The sequence below is a fragment of the Varanus komodoensis genome, unplaced genomic scaffold (genome assembly GCF_004798865.1).
Source record: "Varanus komodoensis strain SLA01 unplaced genomic scaffold, ASM479886v1 scaffold17, whole genome shotgun sequence".
In the NCBI taxonomy this organism is placed as follows: domain Eukaryota; kingdom Metazoa; phylum Chordata; class Lepidosauria; order Squamata; family Varanidae; genus Varanus; species Varanus komodoensis.
The window spans coordinates 8347753-8364536 of NW_025335505.1; the positions used below are offsets into that span (position 1 = coordinate 8347753).

The 16784-nt window shown below is 45.9% G+C and overlaps 2 protein-coding genes across 16 annotated transcripts in view; one reads left to right on the forward strand and one right to left on the reverse strand.

The window, feature by feature from the left end:
* PIGN (phosphatidylinositol glycan anchor biosynthesis class N) overlaps positions 1–14449 on the reverse strand; it is a 93997-nt gene extending 79548 nt beyond the window's left edge. For 6 of the 7 annotated variants that reach the window (XM_044426423.1, XM_044426420.1, XM_044426424.1 and 3 more), the window contains exons 1-4: positions 14223–14449; positions 12230–12552; positions 8771–8829; positions 670–926 (exon numbers count right to left, since the gene is read on the reverse strand). In XM_044426423.1, coding sequence (XP_044282358.1) covers positions 670–896 — 227 coding nt within the window. In that variant the 5' untranslated portion in view covers positions 897–926; positions 8771–8829; positions 12230–12552; positions 14223–14449. The remainder of the gene's footprint in view (positions 1–669; positions 927–8770; positions 8830–12229; positions 12553–14222) is intronic. The other variant, XM_044426419.1, reaches the window with a different exon arrangement.
* A 98-nt stretch (positions 14450–14547) lies between these two features.
* RELCH (RAB11 binding and LisH domain, coiled-coil and HEAT repeat containing) overlaps positions 14548–16784 on the forward strand; it is a 76402-nt gene continuing 74165 nt past the window's right edge. For all 9 annotated transcript variants that reach the window (XR_006414330.1, XR_006414331.1, XR_006414333.1 and 6 more), the window contains exon 1: positions 14548–15151. Coding sequence is in view for 5 of the 9 variants with exons in the window: in XM_044426297.1 (XP_044282232.1) it covers positions 14674–15151 (478 nt within the window). In the remaining 4 variants the exon portion in view is untranslated. The remainder of the gene's footprint in view (positions 15152–16784) is intronic.

Sequence of the window (16784 nt, forward strand, 5' to 3'; positions counted from 1 at the left end):
TGTAACAATAAGCTCTTGTTATTTAGTCCTGGAAATGAGGACTTCTGATCTCCACCTCATGGTCACATAGGAAAAGAAGCACAGAGAAGGGAAACCATGCAAGCCTAGCCTTGCCCAGGCTTGTTGCCAGAGCACTAAACTGTGGTTTAGGATTATGTTCACAGCAAAACAGCCTTCCCATTAATACTTTATAGATCACATTTGGGCATTTCTGAAATTGTGAAAACTAGCATATAGTAAAGGTAAAAAGGTAAAGGTAAAGGTTTCCCCTTGACGTTACATCCAGTCATGCCTGACTCTAGCGGGTGGTGCTCATCTCCGTTTCCTAGCCGAGGGAGCCAGCGTTTGTCCGCAGACAGTCTCCGTGGTCATGTGGCCGGCATGACTAAACACCGAAGTGCACGGAACGCTGTTACCTGCCCACCAAAGTGGTACCTTTCTATCTACTTGCATTTGCACAGGTTGGCAGGAGCTGGGATGCAGCGACGGGAACTCACCCCATTGTGCAGACTCGAACCAGCAACCATTCGATCTACCAGCCCAGCAGCACAGCGGTTTAAACACTGCACCACCTGCATCCTTAAAATAAGCAGCTGACATCATTTTGACCTCAGGGCTAAACTAGACATTTATTCCATAATCAAGACAACTGAAGAAGAATGAAGTTACCGAAGGTAAGGAGCACTAGACATGTTTGCGTCATCCAGCTCAAAAAGGGAATCTGCACGTAGACCATCTGCGACAAAAAGCACCAAGCGCCGTGCAGGAGGGGGCAAGGGAGTCTGATGGGGCGTCATGCCATGGACCAAAGGAGAGGTGAAGTAAATGTCAAAAATAGAGATCAGGAACACACAATGTACCAGGAGACCAGAAACGATAAAGATTTGCATATTCATGGCGATATGTTGTCAGAAAAGAGTTCAACGCTAAAAGAAAAAAATAATTACAGGTTAGACAGGCAATCGGTTGCAACACTATCAAATTCCATAGATGCACACATGTACGACAAACTTTACGTGCAGCAATTCAATTAAAGACCATGATTCTACCAGGAGAAATCCCTGGAGGATTATACAATTTTATCACACATTTTTTTAAAAAATCCCATCTTAGACTTGCTACTCTTCTCACTGATGAAAAGCAAAAGAAAAAATAAAGAGAAATGCACAAAAACATAGGGAGCAAACAAAGCACTGAGGGTAAGCTTTCTGGTGAGAAAACTCTACCTCTGCATAGATATTTGGGGGGCTTTCCTGAATTTCCATTAAAACAGACTTCTATTGGGATGTCTGCTTTCTCAGCCAATGCTTCTACAAGCTCAGAGACAAAACCAGATTTAAGCATGCTTTAGCACAGAAGTGCCCTCCGCAACACACAACTGGAGAGTCCCCATGAAATCAGCTTACCAGGAGGAAGTGGAGCATGGCACTAGGAAAAGAAGCACTGGCCAAAGCAACGGCAGCAGCCACCACCATTGTCATTTTCCCAGAATGCTCTAGTGGGCCACAAACATTCTGGAGAAAAGAAGATGGCGGCTATAGCTGTTTTACGTGTCACTTCTCTTAATTTTTGCTTGGTTGCGCACCAGAATCCTAAGATATTACAATTTTCAAGACAGCGCACATCAGTGAAAGCTAGTGTGGGACAGTGGTTGAAGAGCTGGACTGGGACTCAGGAATTCAGAGTTCTAGTCCTCACCCAGCCATGAAGCTCACTGTAGGCCAGTCACTTAAACTGCCTTACCAGGTTATTATGAGGATAAAATGAACTGGGGGAAAGAGATTATGTCATTCACCTTGGATTCCTTATAAAGGACAAAAAAGCAGGATGTAAGTGTAATATAACAACAGTATTAGCGGCTCGGGATTTGCCCCGTCATGCCAGCTACCACAGCTGACTCCATCCAAGAAGCATTGTTCAGATCCGTTTTCCTGAACGCACAAGCATGGGACCTGCCATATGAATGGTCCACAGTCATCCCATGCTCCTGAAAGGGCCAGAGCCACCTATACTGTTATGCCAGCCCATCTAGGAAGTTTTCTGGCGCACTCAACCATACTTTCAGGAAGGTGGTTCACACCAGTCAACGAAACAATTTCCTCTTTGGGCTGGAACTGACTCCTCACTCAACCTCCTGCAGTTTACCAGTGCGCCAGCCACTCCTGTGCAAATGGCGGCTGGCCCTAATCCAACCTTTTGCATAGCACACAACAAAGCATGTGTGTTTGTGGGGCAGCAGAGGCAGCAGTGGCGGAGGAATGGGGAGAATAAAGTCATCTGAGGAAGTCTCCTCTTCCCAGGGAGGCTCCATTACTGCTCAATAAGAGGACGTCTTTCTTCTCTTCCTTCCAATAATGCTGTTCAGTCTACTGCCTGTGGAGATTTCTGCCTGCTGCAGAACCTGTAGTCTTCTGCTGAATAAGGTCCTCCAAGATTAATGGAAATGTCAACATAATGAAGCAAAATGCAGACCTAGCTTTCCCCAAAGCCACCATATTTAACACTGCAGCTCTTTAAACATTTCAAGCTCACAATGTTGAGGATGCTGAACTTGCCTTTTTAAAATAAAGACCACAATATAAATCTTTATGATATATGCAACCATTTGCTTCCCATTTCTATTTATGTTTTCAATACATGGAGAATCACAGACAAAGTGTTATTGCAATGTATATTTTAAAGTGTCAAGTCACAAAAAAATACTTCAGTTCTCTTCTCCAGATGAACCATGCTCCAGTGCGCATCCTATGCTTACTGCATATAATTCAAGAGACTCTATGAAAAACACATTTTCAAAAAACTTAAGTGTCATGGCAGACATATTAGCAAGGGGTATATACTTAGCAGCTATTTTTCTAGCTGACAGGTTTACAAAAATGTTTTACGTATTCCTTAAGTTAGACTGTCAAAAAATATGAAACAGCTCATCCATAAATAAATGGAAAGCAGAGGGAAATGTTGGCTTGGTACAGTATGTTAAAATATTAAACTGAATGTACCATAATGTTCAGCATTATGAACATGCTCCTAGGTTAGCCAAGTTTTGAGATTGCATTCATGTACCTGGAATAATCTTCTCTAAGCTGTATAAGAGTACCAAAGCAGTATTACAGTTCTGCACCATGGCTAAAAAAAATAAAAATGTTCTGGACAGAGTGCACTCTTCCCGCTTACTCTGATAAGAAAAGGGATATGAATAAATTTGCACGATATGCATGAACTGTCATGTAAGATAATTTTTATAAGCTTTTATATTTAAATAAGTTTTGGTAACTCACAGCATTTTTAAAATTAACTTATACACAAGATTTCCATTGAGTGTTTTGTACATTACAATAACAAATGCCATCTGTTTTAAATTGTAGATGTGGCTCAGGAATGCAGAAGAAAACCTGAGGCAAAAAGGTCCCTGAGAATTAAATATTCTATTTCATATCATTCAACTTATCAAGCTAACCTTCTGCATCAGCAATTCCTATGCAAAATCGCCAAGGGATAAAAATTATTATCTGCTGTTCTGGCTTGTAGGTCATGAAGCATCTGTGCTGCATCTTTAAGATAACATCTTTTGAATTTCCTATTAAATTTTCTTGATGGCAGCCTAGGATATTCAGCCCAACCTCAGAGGCAGCCCCTGAAGACAGAAAACTCCACATAGCAATGCCTGCAAATTTCTCAGAAGTTGTAACTCAGAATATGGTTAAGGCCACCACAAAGTGTCCCCAAAGACACATAACATGGTAGACTGAAAGGTCAAGCCTGAGGGACTCACTTTGTTGTTACTTTGCACACACACAATTAACTGCGGACTTCCAGATAAAATGAAATATTGATGGTAGTGGCTCAATTTATGATCGTATTTTGTGAAGCTATGAAGAAGCACCAAGGCCATATGCCCTTTTCACCACTACTCACCAACTTTGGTGTTAGCATCCTGGCTGCTAGTTAACTCAGAGAGCCTTGTTAAGTCTAAATCAGGGAATTCTGACTTAACACGTGTTACGAGGCACAGATAATAAGCTAGCACGTGACTTCTGCAACTGGACAAGAGCACAGGACTGCCAAGTTTCTATGACTCAGCTAAACTGAATGCTTCTGAATCTAAAATCGTGTCATTGTTGATTGAGCTAACTTGTACTGCTAGCTAAATTTTTTATGATGATGATGATGATGATGATTAATTTCATTTCTATACCTCCCATAGCCAAAGATTTCTCCACAGTTTACAACAAGGTATAAAAATAATAAAGTACAACAGATAAAAACTTTAAGAATTAACAATTAATTTAAATGGCATTTAAACATTAAAAGACAATAAAAAGGCCTGGCCAAGAATAAAAGAAAGGTACCTGGATAATCGTGTCAGGCCCATGAATGACCAGGGAGGTCTTTAAAGACCTCTGCAAAGACAGCTCTCTTAACCTGGCACCAAAAAATGGCAAATGTGGTGCCAGGGGGCCACAGTGAAGATGGGGGAGGCACCACAAAAAAGGCCCTCCCCTTAGTTGCCACCTGACAAGCATCTCAAGTGTTAGCACCCGGAGGAAGGCCCCAGAGGATAAGTGTAGTGTCAGGTCAATCAGGGTTGGGAGAAGCACTCTGACAGATATTGCCATCCCGAGCCATACAGGGCTTTATAGGTTAACACCAGCACTTTGAATGGCGAACAGAAGCATACAGGCAGCCACTGCAGGTGGGCCAGAACCGGTCTTATATGTTCAGACCACTGGGTCCCAATTATTAGTCTGGCTGCCACTTTCTGCACCAGCTGCAGCTTCTGAACCATCTTCAAGGGCAGCCCTACATAGAGCGTGTTGCAGTAATCTAATCTAGAGATTGCCAGAGCACAGATTACTGAAACCAGATGGTGGGGGGGGGGGGCGCAGCTGGGGCGCAGCCAAAGCTGGTAGAAAGCACTCTGAGCCACTGATGCCACCTGAGCCTCAAGTGACACAGATGGATCAAGGAGCACCCCCAAGCTATGAACCTGCTCCTTCAGGGGAAGTGCAACACTCTCCAGAACAGGTTGCACCCCCCCCCACCATCTGGTCTGCACAAAAGAATCACCCACCAACAGCATCTCAGTCTCATCTAGATTGAGTTTCAGTTTCTTAGCCTTCATCCAGTGCATTATTGTAGCCAGAAAAGGGTTTAACACATCCCCAGCCTGACCTGCCAACAATGAAAAGGAGGAATAGAACTGCACATCAGCAGCATCCTGATGGCGACACATGCCAAAATTCCAGATGACTCCACTCAGTGGTTTCCTGTAGATGTGGAATAGCATGGGGGACAGAACAGATCCTGGAGCAGCTCCGTGCCTGAGAATCCATGGGGTTCCAATCACCACCTTCTGGAGATGGCTCTCCAAGTAGGAGCAGTGTCACTGTCCCTCACTCCCATCTCTGGCAGCCACTCCAGAATGGTCAATGGTACCGAAAGCCTCCAAAAGGTCCAGCAGTGTCAACAGGGTCACACTCCCCCTGTCTTTCTCCTCCTGGTGTAGGTCATCATACAGGCTGACCATGGCTGTTTCCATGCCAAAAGCCAGGCCTGAACCTTGAGTGAAATGGATCCAAATAATCAGTTCATCCAAAAGTGCCTGGAGTTGACTGGCAACCACCCTCTCTAGAACCTTGCCCCAGGTAAGAAATATTTGATACTGACTTGCAGTTGTTCAAATTTTCTAGGTCAATGAAGGTTTTCTTCAGAAGTGGTCTCACCACCACCTCTTTTAGGCAACACAGGACCACTCCCTCTTGCAAAAAGCCATTGATTACCTCCCAGGTGCAGCTGGTTATCTTTTTGTTGCTGGCTTTTATAAGCCAGGAAGGGCAAGGATCCAGTACAGAGATGGTTGCATGAACCTGACCAAGCACCTTGTCCATATCCTCGAGCTGTACAACTGAAACTCACTCAATAAAACTAGACTAGATGTATGGCTGTGAAAGCTGGACCATAAGGAAGGCTGAGCGCCAAAGAATTGAGGCCTTTTAATTGTGGTGCTGGAGGAGACTCCTGCGAGTCCCTTGGACTGCAAGGCAATCAAACCAGTCAGTCCTAGAGGAGATCAACGCCGACTGCTCTTTAGAAGGTCAGATGAAACTCAAATACTTTGGCCACCTTATGAGAAGAAAGGACTCACTGGAGAAGAGCCTAATGCTGGGAACAATTAAGGGCAAACGAAGAAGGAGATGGCAGAGAATGAGGTGGCTAGATGAAGTCACTAGATGAAGCAGTCGGTGTGAGCTTAGGTGGACTCTGTGGGATGGTGGAGGACAGGAAGGCCTGGAGGAATGTTCTTCATGGGGTCGCAATGGGTCGCAATTCCCTTTCTGTCCTTTCTAAACAGGTGGTACTCCACTATGTTTACATTCCAGTCTTGTCTTTCATCCCACCAAGTTTCCACAATCCCCACCAAGTCATACCCTCCTATTCTCAGGAGAGCTTCAAGCTCTTCCTGCTTATTATCCATGCTCCTAACAATGGTGTACATGCACCTCAACTCCTTCCCACAGCTTTCTTTCTTTGGAGTCCCTAGCCTCCTCCTTCCTCCCATCTTCCCTGATACTGGCCTCCTCTTCGTAGGAGTCCTGTCAGCCCCTGCAGTACCTCTAACATCCTGGTCCCAGAGCCCTGATCCTCTCCCCACACTTGTATAGTGAGGACAAGTTTCTGGGGGGCCTGACCCCCCCCCCCCCGGCTCAGTTTGAAGTCTTCCAGACAAAGCTCACTAGAGCATTTCTGAAAGAACATTTCCCCATCCTCATTAGGTGACACCCGTCCCTTGCCAGAAGTCCATTGGCAAGAAACCGGGTGCTGTTGTCGAGGAACCAGAAGCGTTCCTTCTGGCACCACACCCTAATCCAGTCATTCACCTCGGCAACCCTCCTTTCCCTGGCTGGCCCAAATCCCCGGACCAGTAAGATAGATAAGAAGGCCACTTGGGCCTTTAGGTCCCTGAGTCTCTTTCCCAAGGCCTCAAAGTCCCTGATGATCCCGCCCACGCCCTGCCTGGCTATGTCATTCGTCCCCACATGGATCACCAGAAGTGGCTGGTGACCCCTGAAGTGAACAAGATGCTCTACTCTATCCTTCACCTGCTGGATGCGTGTGCCCAGCAGGCAACAGACCTCCCTCGCCTCAAGGTTGGGGCAGCACACCGCTGCCTTAGTGCCCCTCAGCAGGAAGTCCCCAACGACGATCACCCACCTTCGCCTCTTCCCAGGAACTGAGGGGCTTGGGAAGGCAGAACTCTTGTATTCATCCTCCTTGAAAGATCGTTTGGGGATCTGGTTTGACACTGTGTGAACAGAGTTCTGTACCAGATGCATCATTGATCTGATCCAGCATGGCTTTTTCTTAAGACCTACTGCCTCCTTCCCATTGTAATTTATCAACACCCTAGAAGCGGACATTTTCTATCCGCCATCCATTATAAAAGCTGATAGAGCTGCAACTGCCATAATTTTTCCTGACGAAACTACAAAACTAGCCCTGATGGCATCACAGAACCATGGAATTGCAGCATTTTTGTTCTTGTGGGACCTCCGTGCCTTGAAAAATGTACAGAAGACCACACAGTACAGTATCCTCTGTCACTACATTTCCATGCTATTTAGTGGTATGCCAGGTATAATTCTATCATGCACGCCAAAAGGATGCAAAAGTCCTGCAAGAGCATACAATGTTCACACCCAGGTCACTGTAGGCCCTGACTGAGGTCGGGAAGGCATAAAGCAGCCTTCCAAAGTCTGGTGCCCCAGATACCATTCCCATTAACTCCAGCCAACATGACTCATCATCATTCATGGAACTGTCTTCCAAATTTCCGGAGGGCATCAGGTTTGGGAAGGCTGGCAAAAGGGGTTCGGAAGATCCTTGCCTCCAGAGCATTGAGTGGTTGCCAAAAAAGAGGAGACATACAGGGAGAGCCATACCTAACAAGTAGTGTTGGACGATGCATGGGTGGGAAACGCACGGTAATCCACCCTGTGAATAAGCAGCACAGGATGGGTTGCTTGTGGAACAACCCTTAACCTATGATGCACGAAACAGAAAGGTGCCCCTGCCACATTCTTTTCTCTTGGCTGCTGAACCTTTCTTGCCTCTTTTCCCCACTCTGATCATGACCTATTTTCAGCTACTGCTACTACTGCTGCATTTTCCCTCTTTTTGCAGTATTTCCCAGTGACAGCCTGTCCAAAGTACCCAAATAGCACATTGGAGCAGCTGCCTCAGTTTTGTCACCTTTTTATAAAATATTTTTAGGCACTAGAAATGTGCAGAAACTATTTCTGTAATGGTGGGGAGGGTAGTTTGGAAGTGCCAAAATGTTCTTGCAAGCTTGCTAGGAGTGGCAAATGGAGCACTTTGCTTGCCGCTTCCCTGGACTCATGATGGGATGAGTCACCTGGCTTTGAATGCCGTGACGGCCCTCCATGGGTCCACCAGCCCTACAACAAGCCAGAGGTTGCAAAGGTAGTTTGATGTTCTAAAACAAGCTATCCTGTGGAAAGCTTTTCAGGTTCACAGAACAAAGCAAACCACTGCATTTAGTTAGCCATGATGGGTTGCTGTGATACGCATGAACCTGTGGCTGGTGGCTCATGGAAAGGGTATCCAAAAAGAGATGTTTCTACCAACATCCTTTTTACATTGTGCATGCTTTGGCTGGACTTCCCTTCTCCCGCTGTGTATGCAACAACCTGGCGGTCTCCAAATAAGTCTATCTTGCACGTAATAATGGTATAATTAAGATAATACTTACTAATGCAATGCAAAGACACACACAGTCCCTTGTGATTATTTGTGCTGCTTCTTCAGATCCTGCAAGAAAAATAGTGTCATGAGTGTTTAGCCAGCAGTAGCCATAGATGAGCTTGGTGTATAGTGGGAACTCACCTGGGCTTGTAACATTAAGACCTGCCCTTACTGTAAATAGCATGCTGATCCTGCATACTGTTTGTGGAAAAACTGCTACAACCTGCGGAATAGATGTTGACCTATTGTGGCATCCCCATGTTGCAGAAGAATGGGAAATACTCTCCGGCCAGGACCATTGCAAAGGTGAGGCAAGCTGCCCCCCACCAATGCTGCTGAAATTCCCCACCTTCCGACAGCCCCCGAGACTAGAAAAGCTTAATGCTGGCCCTTAACAAAAAAGCAGCACTCAACCAGCACAAGAACCCCCAAGTCTTGGGGGAGAAGGATCTTTATTAGACTACAACACACACAGAGAGACACATAGAAACACAGAAACAGAGCGAATCAGAAGGGACCTCCCGGGCCATCTAGTCTGACCCCTGGCTCCAGCCGGTAACTTCGGCTACTCAGAGTTAAAGGAAGGAAAAAGGGGATAAAAGGGTGAGGTAGTAGCTTTGTGTCGATACAGTACAATCTCAGATATTCACCCCCTCAGGGTTGTTTGACCATCCCAGACTCTAAAACAACAAACACTAACTGAGCTAAAAACCTAATAACTCTCACTGTATCAAACTGGTCTCCTCAGAAGTAGCAGTCCTGAACTCCTGGGCTCAAGCTTTTGGCAGCTGGCATTCCTCCTCCTACCTGTGAGGCACAACAATCTGGACGCCAGCGTTCCTTTTTATCCCCTCCTCGAGCAATCATAACCCTTTGTTCTCTAGGATGTCACCCAAGAATCTAAACTATTTGCCCTCTAAGGAGCACTGGATCAACAAGACCATTTGGTTTATGGTGATCATCTCCCTCACCTCCGCCTGGCATTCTTCCCTGGGAAGATGGTATCTGACCTTGTAAATCTTATTTTTTATATATATATTTTATTAAAAGTTTTAAACTAACACTAAAAACATCAAATATCACATACATCGGATTCACTGGATCAAACCCCTACCACACACACACACACACACACACACACACACACACATTTTTTTTAACATTCTAAAATCAAATTCAAATTATGCCAAGTCCCGTTTCTCCAGCCAATTACAGAAAGAGTCCCAAGTTTGATAGAAGTCAATATCCTCTTTCTCCTTCAATGATAAAGTCAATCTATCCATTTCTGGACCTCGTAAATCTTCAGGCCTTCAGCTCTCCTCCTCTCACAACCTAACCTCAGCACCAGCAGGTCCCTGCCCTGGCCACCTGGGCCAAACCAGCTTTCTTCACTAGGCTGGTTGGTTCCATCTCTTAATCCTTGCCTCTCCTCCAGTGACTTAAGATCCTTTCCGTTACAGTTTGTTTGCCTTGCCACCCTGAAAGATGGACATACAAGTCCATCATTTCCACCCAGAGGATTCTCCCTGGCTTACCTGTGTGAGTGTGTGTGTGTGTGGGGGGGGGAACCTTGTCCTTGCAGCCTCAGTTGCTATAATGGAGCTGAACCTCTTGGTGAGCATATATGACAGCACTGGAATGGAGCGTTTTGTTAGTACCAAGTAAGAACTTGGCATAGATAACAGAGTACACTTTCACAAAAGTTTTCTACCACCATTATTTCCATGCATAAGTTTCTAGTTCCAAAGGCACAGTGATGTAGCTCCATGCCCAGCTGCATTATCTTCCTAGAAATGTTCCATGGCTGGTTCTTACATTACCTTGGAATTTATTCTTGGATATTGCTGAGGAGATGGAAGCAGGGCAGTCATCTGGGGCTCTCCACAAGTCTATAAATGGGAGCTGTTTTACTTATGCATTTTTTACATGCCTAATACCACATTCTTGAACCAGCCTTGCAACGAGTAGAGGATTCTGACACAATATTCTATTCTGCCTCTGCCAGGCTGCCAGTTCCATGCTCTCTTTTGCTCTTTGCAGTGGCAGAATTCCACCAGCTTGGGGCAGCATAAATCCTCTGCATGCAGTAACATTCTGAATCATTAGTGCAAGAGGATTCTGCAACAATCCTATCCCTATCTAGAAAACACAACTCAAATACAGAATTGTATTATAACTAAAACAATAATTTTCAGTCCCTGATAGAAATACTCTGCCGATGACATATAGAAACAGTTATTTTGCTCTCTTCATTTCAAAATAATTGCCAAAATATTACGGGGCAGGGAATGGCAGTCATCTAAAGTTTTGGAATGCATTGCCATCAGCATGCTGATGACACACAGCTTTTTTCTCCTTTTCATTGTCAAAAGATGATGCTGCATGTCAGGATTTGAGGCTCCTCCTTTGTGCTTTCAAAGCCACAGACCGTATCCTTGCCAAGTGTTTTTATTGACCAAAAGGCACAAAACACGCTGAATGAATCCTGAGCATGCATGGAACCATTTGTTCAACCCAATCTAGTATTCACCTCTGGGAACTCTCCTTATGAGCATGCCTGGACTCCCATCCCTTTGAGAGGGTCCTTCTGAAAACAAGCACACCTCCTCTCTGCACACCAATCCTCTAATTCGGCTGCCCTCCTCTACGGATGATGAGTCATGGGGTCAAGAGCTGAGGCCACCTTGTCTGTGTCTGAAAAACACCCCTGCTCCAAGTTCCCTCCCTCCAAGCATCCATCTTGGCTATTTCCAGAGGCTGCCTGCCCACCTACGGAGTCTAGACTTAAGATAAGCATTTCTTCTTATCTCAGTGTCTCACGATGGCCCACATTGCCAGGCCTCCTCCTGCCTGTGGTGGCTGCCTGTATGCTTCTGTTCGCCATTCAAAGTGCTGGTGTTAACCTATAAAGCCCTGTATGGCTCGGGATGGCAATATCTGTCAGAGTGCTTCTCCCAACCCTGATCGACCTGACACTACACTTATCCTCTGGGGCCTTCCTCCGGGTGCTAACACTTGAGATGCTTGTCAGGTGGCAACTAAGGGGAGGGCCTTTTCTGTGGTGCCTCCCCCATCTTCACTGTGGCCCCCTGGCACCACATTTGCCATTTTTTGGTGCCAGGTTAAGAGAGCTGTCTTTGCAGAGGCCTTTAAAGACCTCCCTGGTCATTCATGGGCCTGACATGATTATCCAGGTGCCTTTCTTTTATTCTTGGCCAGGCCTTCTTATTGTCTGTTAACAATTAATTTAAATAGCATTTAAATGTTAATTCTTAACGTTTTTATCTATTGTACTTTATTGTTTTTATACCTTGTTGTAAACTGTGGAGAAAGCTTTAGCTATGGGAGGTATAGGAACAATAACAACAACAACAGAATAATGGAGGACGGAGAAGCACCTAAGGTACAGATTTCCCAGAAGTCTTCCATGCAGCCAAATCATTTCACTCAGACTGTCACCACCCACCTTGCTATTATGAGGACAATACAGTGGTAAAGCTAGGCCTGGGCTTTGGGGTTCAATTCAGAGCCTTGCAGTCCCGAAGCCTTGAAGCCCAAACAACCAGAGAACAGCAGTCGATGAAGGCAACAGGTCAGCTGAAGCAACTCTGTTTTATTCCTGTAGTCCTAATACTGCAGAGGAAGGGTTTGGCAGAGCCAGGGCTTGAAGGGGTGCAGTGGTAGCACTGTGTTATTCTTCACTGGAATACTGACATCATCTGTCCTCCCACTGCTGCCTGCTTTGGTGGCTTGGTCAAACTGGCCACTGAGACCCGACAACGTCTCCTCCTGGTGAAGATGAAAAGTGCCAGAATTGGTTTGTTGATCCGTATCAAGAATACAACCTGATATGCTGGACCTTCCTTGGAGGCTGCAGTTCAAAATTCACCCCCACACCACAGATGCTGCCATTAAAGTGAGTTCAGAGGAAACAAATGCATATGCTGAAAGGCTTTTTGCTTTTGTTTTCAAACAGCAGTGGGAAGTCACTTTGTTGCTCTGCTAACACAGCTTTCCCCGACCTCATGCCCTTCAGAGGGAAGGAACGTAATGTGTGGGGCAGCACACATGACCCTCTAAAGTGGGATGGAGGGGGTATGAGATCAAAGAAGTCCAGGGTTTAAAATGACATAACTGCACCACTGAACCAATGGCTTTCCTACAGGAATGGCTTTCCTACAGCCAAGCCTACCTCCACCAGAACTTATGCCATGTCAGGGTGGTGGTGGATATAGGGGGTCAGGCTTGCTAGTTTTACATTCAAAAGCAAGCACTCCACAGCTCCATCAAGCACCTCAGACACCATAGTGCTTTGGACTGCATGAAAAGGATTGTGGGCTCCTCGATGCTGAGGAAGGGGCACCTGTTCACAGTTCTATGGTTGGGAGATGCCCATCCAAACAGGTACAGCATTCCCTCCACACCTCTCTAATCAGCACCTGTCTTCTTTAACAGGTAAACAGGTAATATATAAAGGAAAAAGAGTGGCATTTGCCGTATAGAATTTCTCAAAAGGATAGAACAGTCCATTTTACAGCCTGCTTGTTTTATAGATGCTCCTGCAATGGAATACAGAACCCTATGCACATCTGGTCAGAACTATGCCCCATGAAGTTTATTAGAGAATTTCCAGATCTGAACTGAAGCCATAACATTTGACTGATACAGTGCTAAACCTGGGCCACAGCAGATGCATTCAGATGAGTGCAGGCTTTAGGCTCACAGGGCGAGAGTTTCCAGGAGCAGCCGATGTGACCATCTACCTTTGCTAAACTTCAGGTGCGTTTTGTTAAGGGGCTCCCACCCTGCTGATAATCCAAAACCGAAAGTGACAAAAGGAGGGAAGTCTTGTCCCCACTACAGCTGCAGCATATCAAACAATTGCTTAACAATCCTAGGTGTTGTAGAAAAGAGCATATGCAGCCCTGCTCCAACTAATACTTTCCTATATGTTCCGAGATGGTGGAAGGTTGGTGTCTTAGGTGGTCCAGTTTCCATAACACTGGACTGGAAGGCAGGGTTTTCATTTGGCTCTCATGCATTCTCTCCTCTGTGATATCACTACGCTACACTGCAGGGGTGTTATAAACCCTTCAGTCACATTCTCACCTTCTACCTGAAATACTGATAGTGGACAACAGGGCAGGGTTGGCCGGAAGTACTAGATGTTATCTGTCCGAGCTACGATAATTGAGTACAAGGAAGGGCTGTCATAAGCTGTGCCGTCCGAGCGCTTACCACAACCACCACCATGACACAACATGAATCACATAAATAGGGATTAAATTTGCCTTTGAAAATATTCGAATATTTCCAGACACCCCTCATTCAATAGCAAACTTTCTCAATGCAATGAGACAAAATTAGAAAACCTGCAATGCTGTACAATACACTTTCGTGGGAGTAAGTCCAATGCAACTCATTACTTTCGAACAATGATCGCATTGGGTTAGACGTACTGAAAGAGAGAGCCTCCCTGCGCTTGCTTTTGCCGTTCTTGGAAGCGAGAACCATCGGCTACTCCACAGTCCTATTTCTCCACTGCCAGTACCAGCACTTGCTCTTTTACTCCACCGAGGGCACCGGGCGAGCCAAAATTGACCAGGAAGTCCCCTCTCTAAAGAAGCGCAGCACCACTCTTCCTTCTTAGATTTCGAAAAATCTAAGGACAGCGGAACCACTTTCGCGTTTTCCGCGTCATTCGCAGCCGAAGGAAATGTCATCGCGAAACTCTCGCGAGAGTTGCTACACGGAAACGGTGAGCTTGGAGGGTGGGCGTGCGGAAGGAAGGAAGGAGGTACGGAGGAAGGAGCAGGGTGATTGGTGGGCTGCCGCTCGCTGCTGTGGTAACGGAGTTCGGTTGGGGAGCTTGCTCTGAGCAGCGCGGCGTTGGGTGCTTCCTCTGCCAAGATGGCGTCGGTGGGGGGCGGTGGAGTGAACCCCTTCCTCAGCGACTCCGAGGAGTCAGACCCGGAGGAGACCAGGCCTGGGGGCAGCAGCAGCAGCGACCCCGGGGGCTTGGCCGCTCCTCTGCCGGTCCCTTCCTGCACGTCGTCTTCGCCGCCCCTTCAGCAGCCGCCGCCGCCGCCCCCGCCGCCGCCTCCCCCGCCCCTGCAGGCCGAGGAGCCGCCCCGGGTGCCCGTGGACGCTTTGGCAGCTCAGCTGCTGCGGGACCAGTTCGTGCTGACGGCGCTGGAGCTGCACACAGAACTGCTGGAAAGCGGCCGGGAGCTGCCCCGCCTGCGCGACTATTTCTCCAACCCGGGCAACTTCGAACGACAGAGTGGAGCCGGCGCTGGTACCCCGGCGCCGACCCCGCCCGCTTCGGCAGCTCCTGGGATGCTCGTGGTAGCTGGAACGGGGAAGGAGCCTGGCACCGGACAGCTCCGTAAGTGGATGGCTTCCCCAGGAAATGGAAGGCGAGAGACGTCTTCTTCCCATCCCTTTCTCCTTGTTCTGTCTTGGCCCTTGATTGACCTTGGCTGTACTTTTGCTGCACTTCTTTGTTTTGCTTCAAAGCATTTGAAAAGCTCCGTAGAGGTGAGATTTAAGCTGAGGCAGGGAGCAATATGGTTCAGTCTTGGGACTTACTTTGAAAGTCAGTGTGCTGACATGGGGCACAAGTTCATAAAAGTCACCACTGTGGTAGGTTATAGACAGTAATTATAAAAGTTCATGCCTCAGCTTATGTTATCCAAACCTGGGCAGTGGGGTTTGAGGGAGGGTTAAAGAATCCTTGCGGACTCCATGATCTGTTCTGGTGTTATAGGAAGGTTGTTTAACCACCACACAATTTCTACAAGTCAAGTTTGAACAACACAGTAAGTCACAGCTCAGATATTAAAAAACCATCTGGCACATACTGCAGCCCAGCATGGCTTAATCAAGGAGTGTTAGCTGCAGTGATTGTGGAATTGGATAATGCCCAGGTACTTCAGCTGTTTGGGTAAATCAGTACCTCAGCAATGTATTTCTGAAAGGGGTTGTGTAGTGTGGATCATCCCACTGTATAGTAAGACTCAATATGTATAGAGTTAGGTTACCAAGTAACTAACCTCAACATTCCTATGAGTGGGATTTCATCTACTTCCCCCAGCTGGGTGCCATGCTGATATTTTAGTCTATAGCATCCTGTATTAGTGACCACTGACCATGCTAGCTGAAGCTGATGAGAGTTAAATTCCAAAACATCTGGAGGACATCAGGTTGAGGAGGTCAGATTTCATTGACCAAGTTGCTTGTTCAGAAAACATTGTTTCCAAGTATAAGTCATTCTAGATGGGTGTAATCCTTGCTATTTTATGGCATAAGTTCTTAAGGGTATATGGAATTGGATTAGATGTTGAACTTCCTCAGTCGCACAAGCTTCATAACACTATGATCTCAGGCTATGTTGGTTGTTCACACTTCTGCACAGTAAACAGACTCTTCACTTTAGCTGCTGTTTTTCAGAACTAGGAGTTGTGTCAACTGGGTTCCTCTGAATCATGTTTTACCTTATAGAAGTAAAAACTGACTACTTTGTCATTTATAGTTTAATACTGAAGTATCCAGGTAGGAACATATTAAGAACCCATGCAGACATACACTAATTGATTTTGAAACTATGTTAAACTATTAATTGACTAAAGAGAAAGCACTGTATTGGCACAGTACATTCTGTTTTTCTGGTTGTTTCAATGGTGATGGTAAGATAACTTGTATGGAGTAGAGCTTGATATATCTGCCATAAATACTAGCATTTTGTTTAATGATTGAGCATGATAGACTGTTGGGACAGTGGATTGGGAAATGGGATTTCCTTGGTGTCTGGTACAGATGCCAGTATGTTACAGGTGAGTATTTTAGAAATCTTTTTATAATGCAACTCATCTAATATAACTTTATAGTGAACTGCAAAATGTGCATGCTTTTATACATGCTGGTTCTGCATCATTTCAAGTTCAGAGAACACAGTGGTGCTGGTCATTTCAGTTATGTTAGCTAGAGGTGTTGTATTAATGGCATTGGCTAGTCAAAAT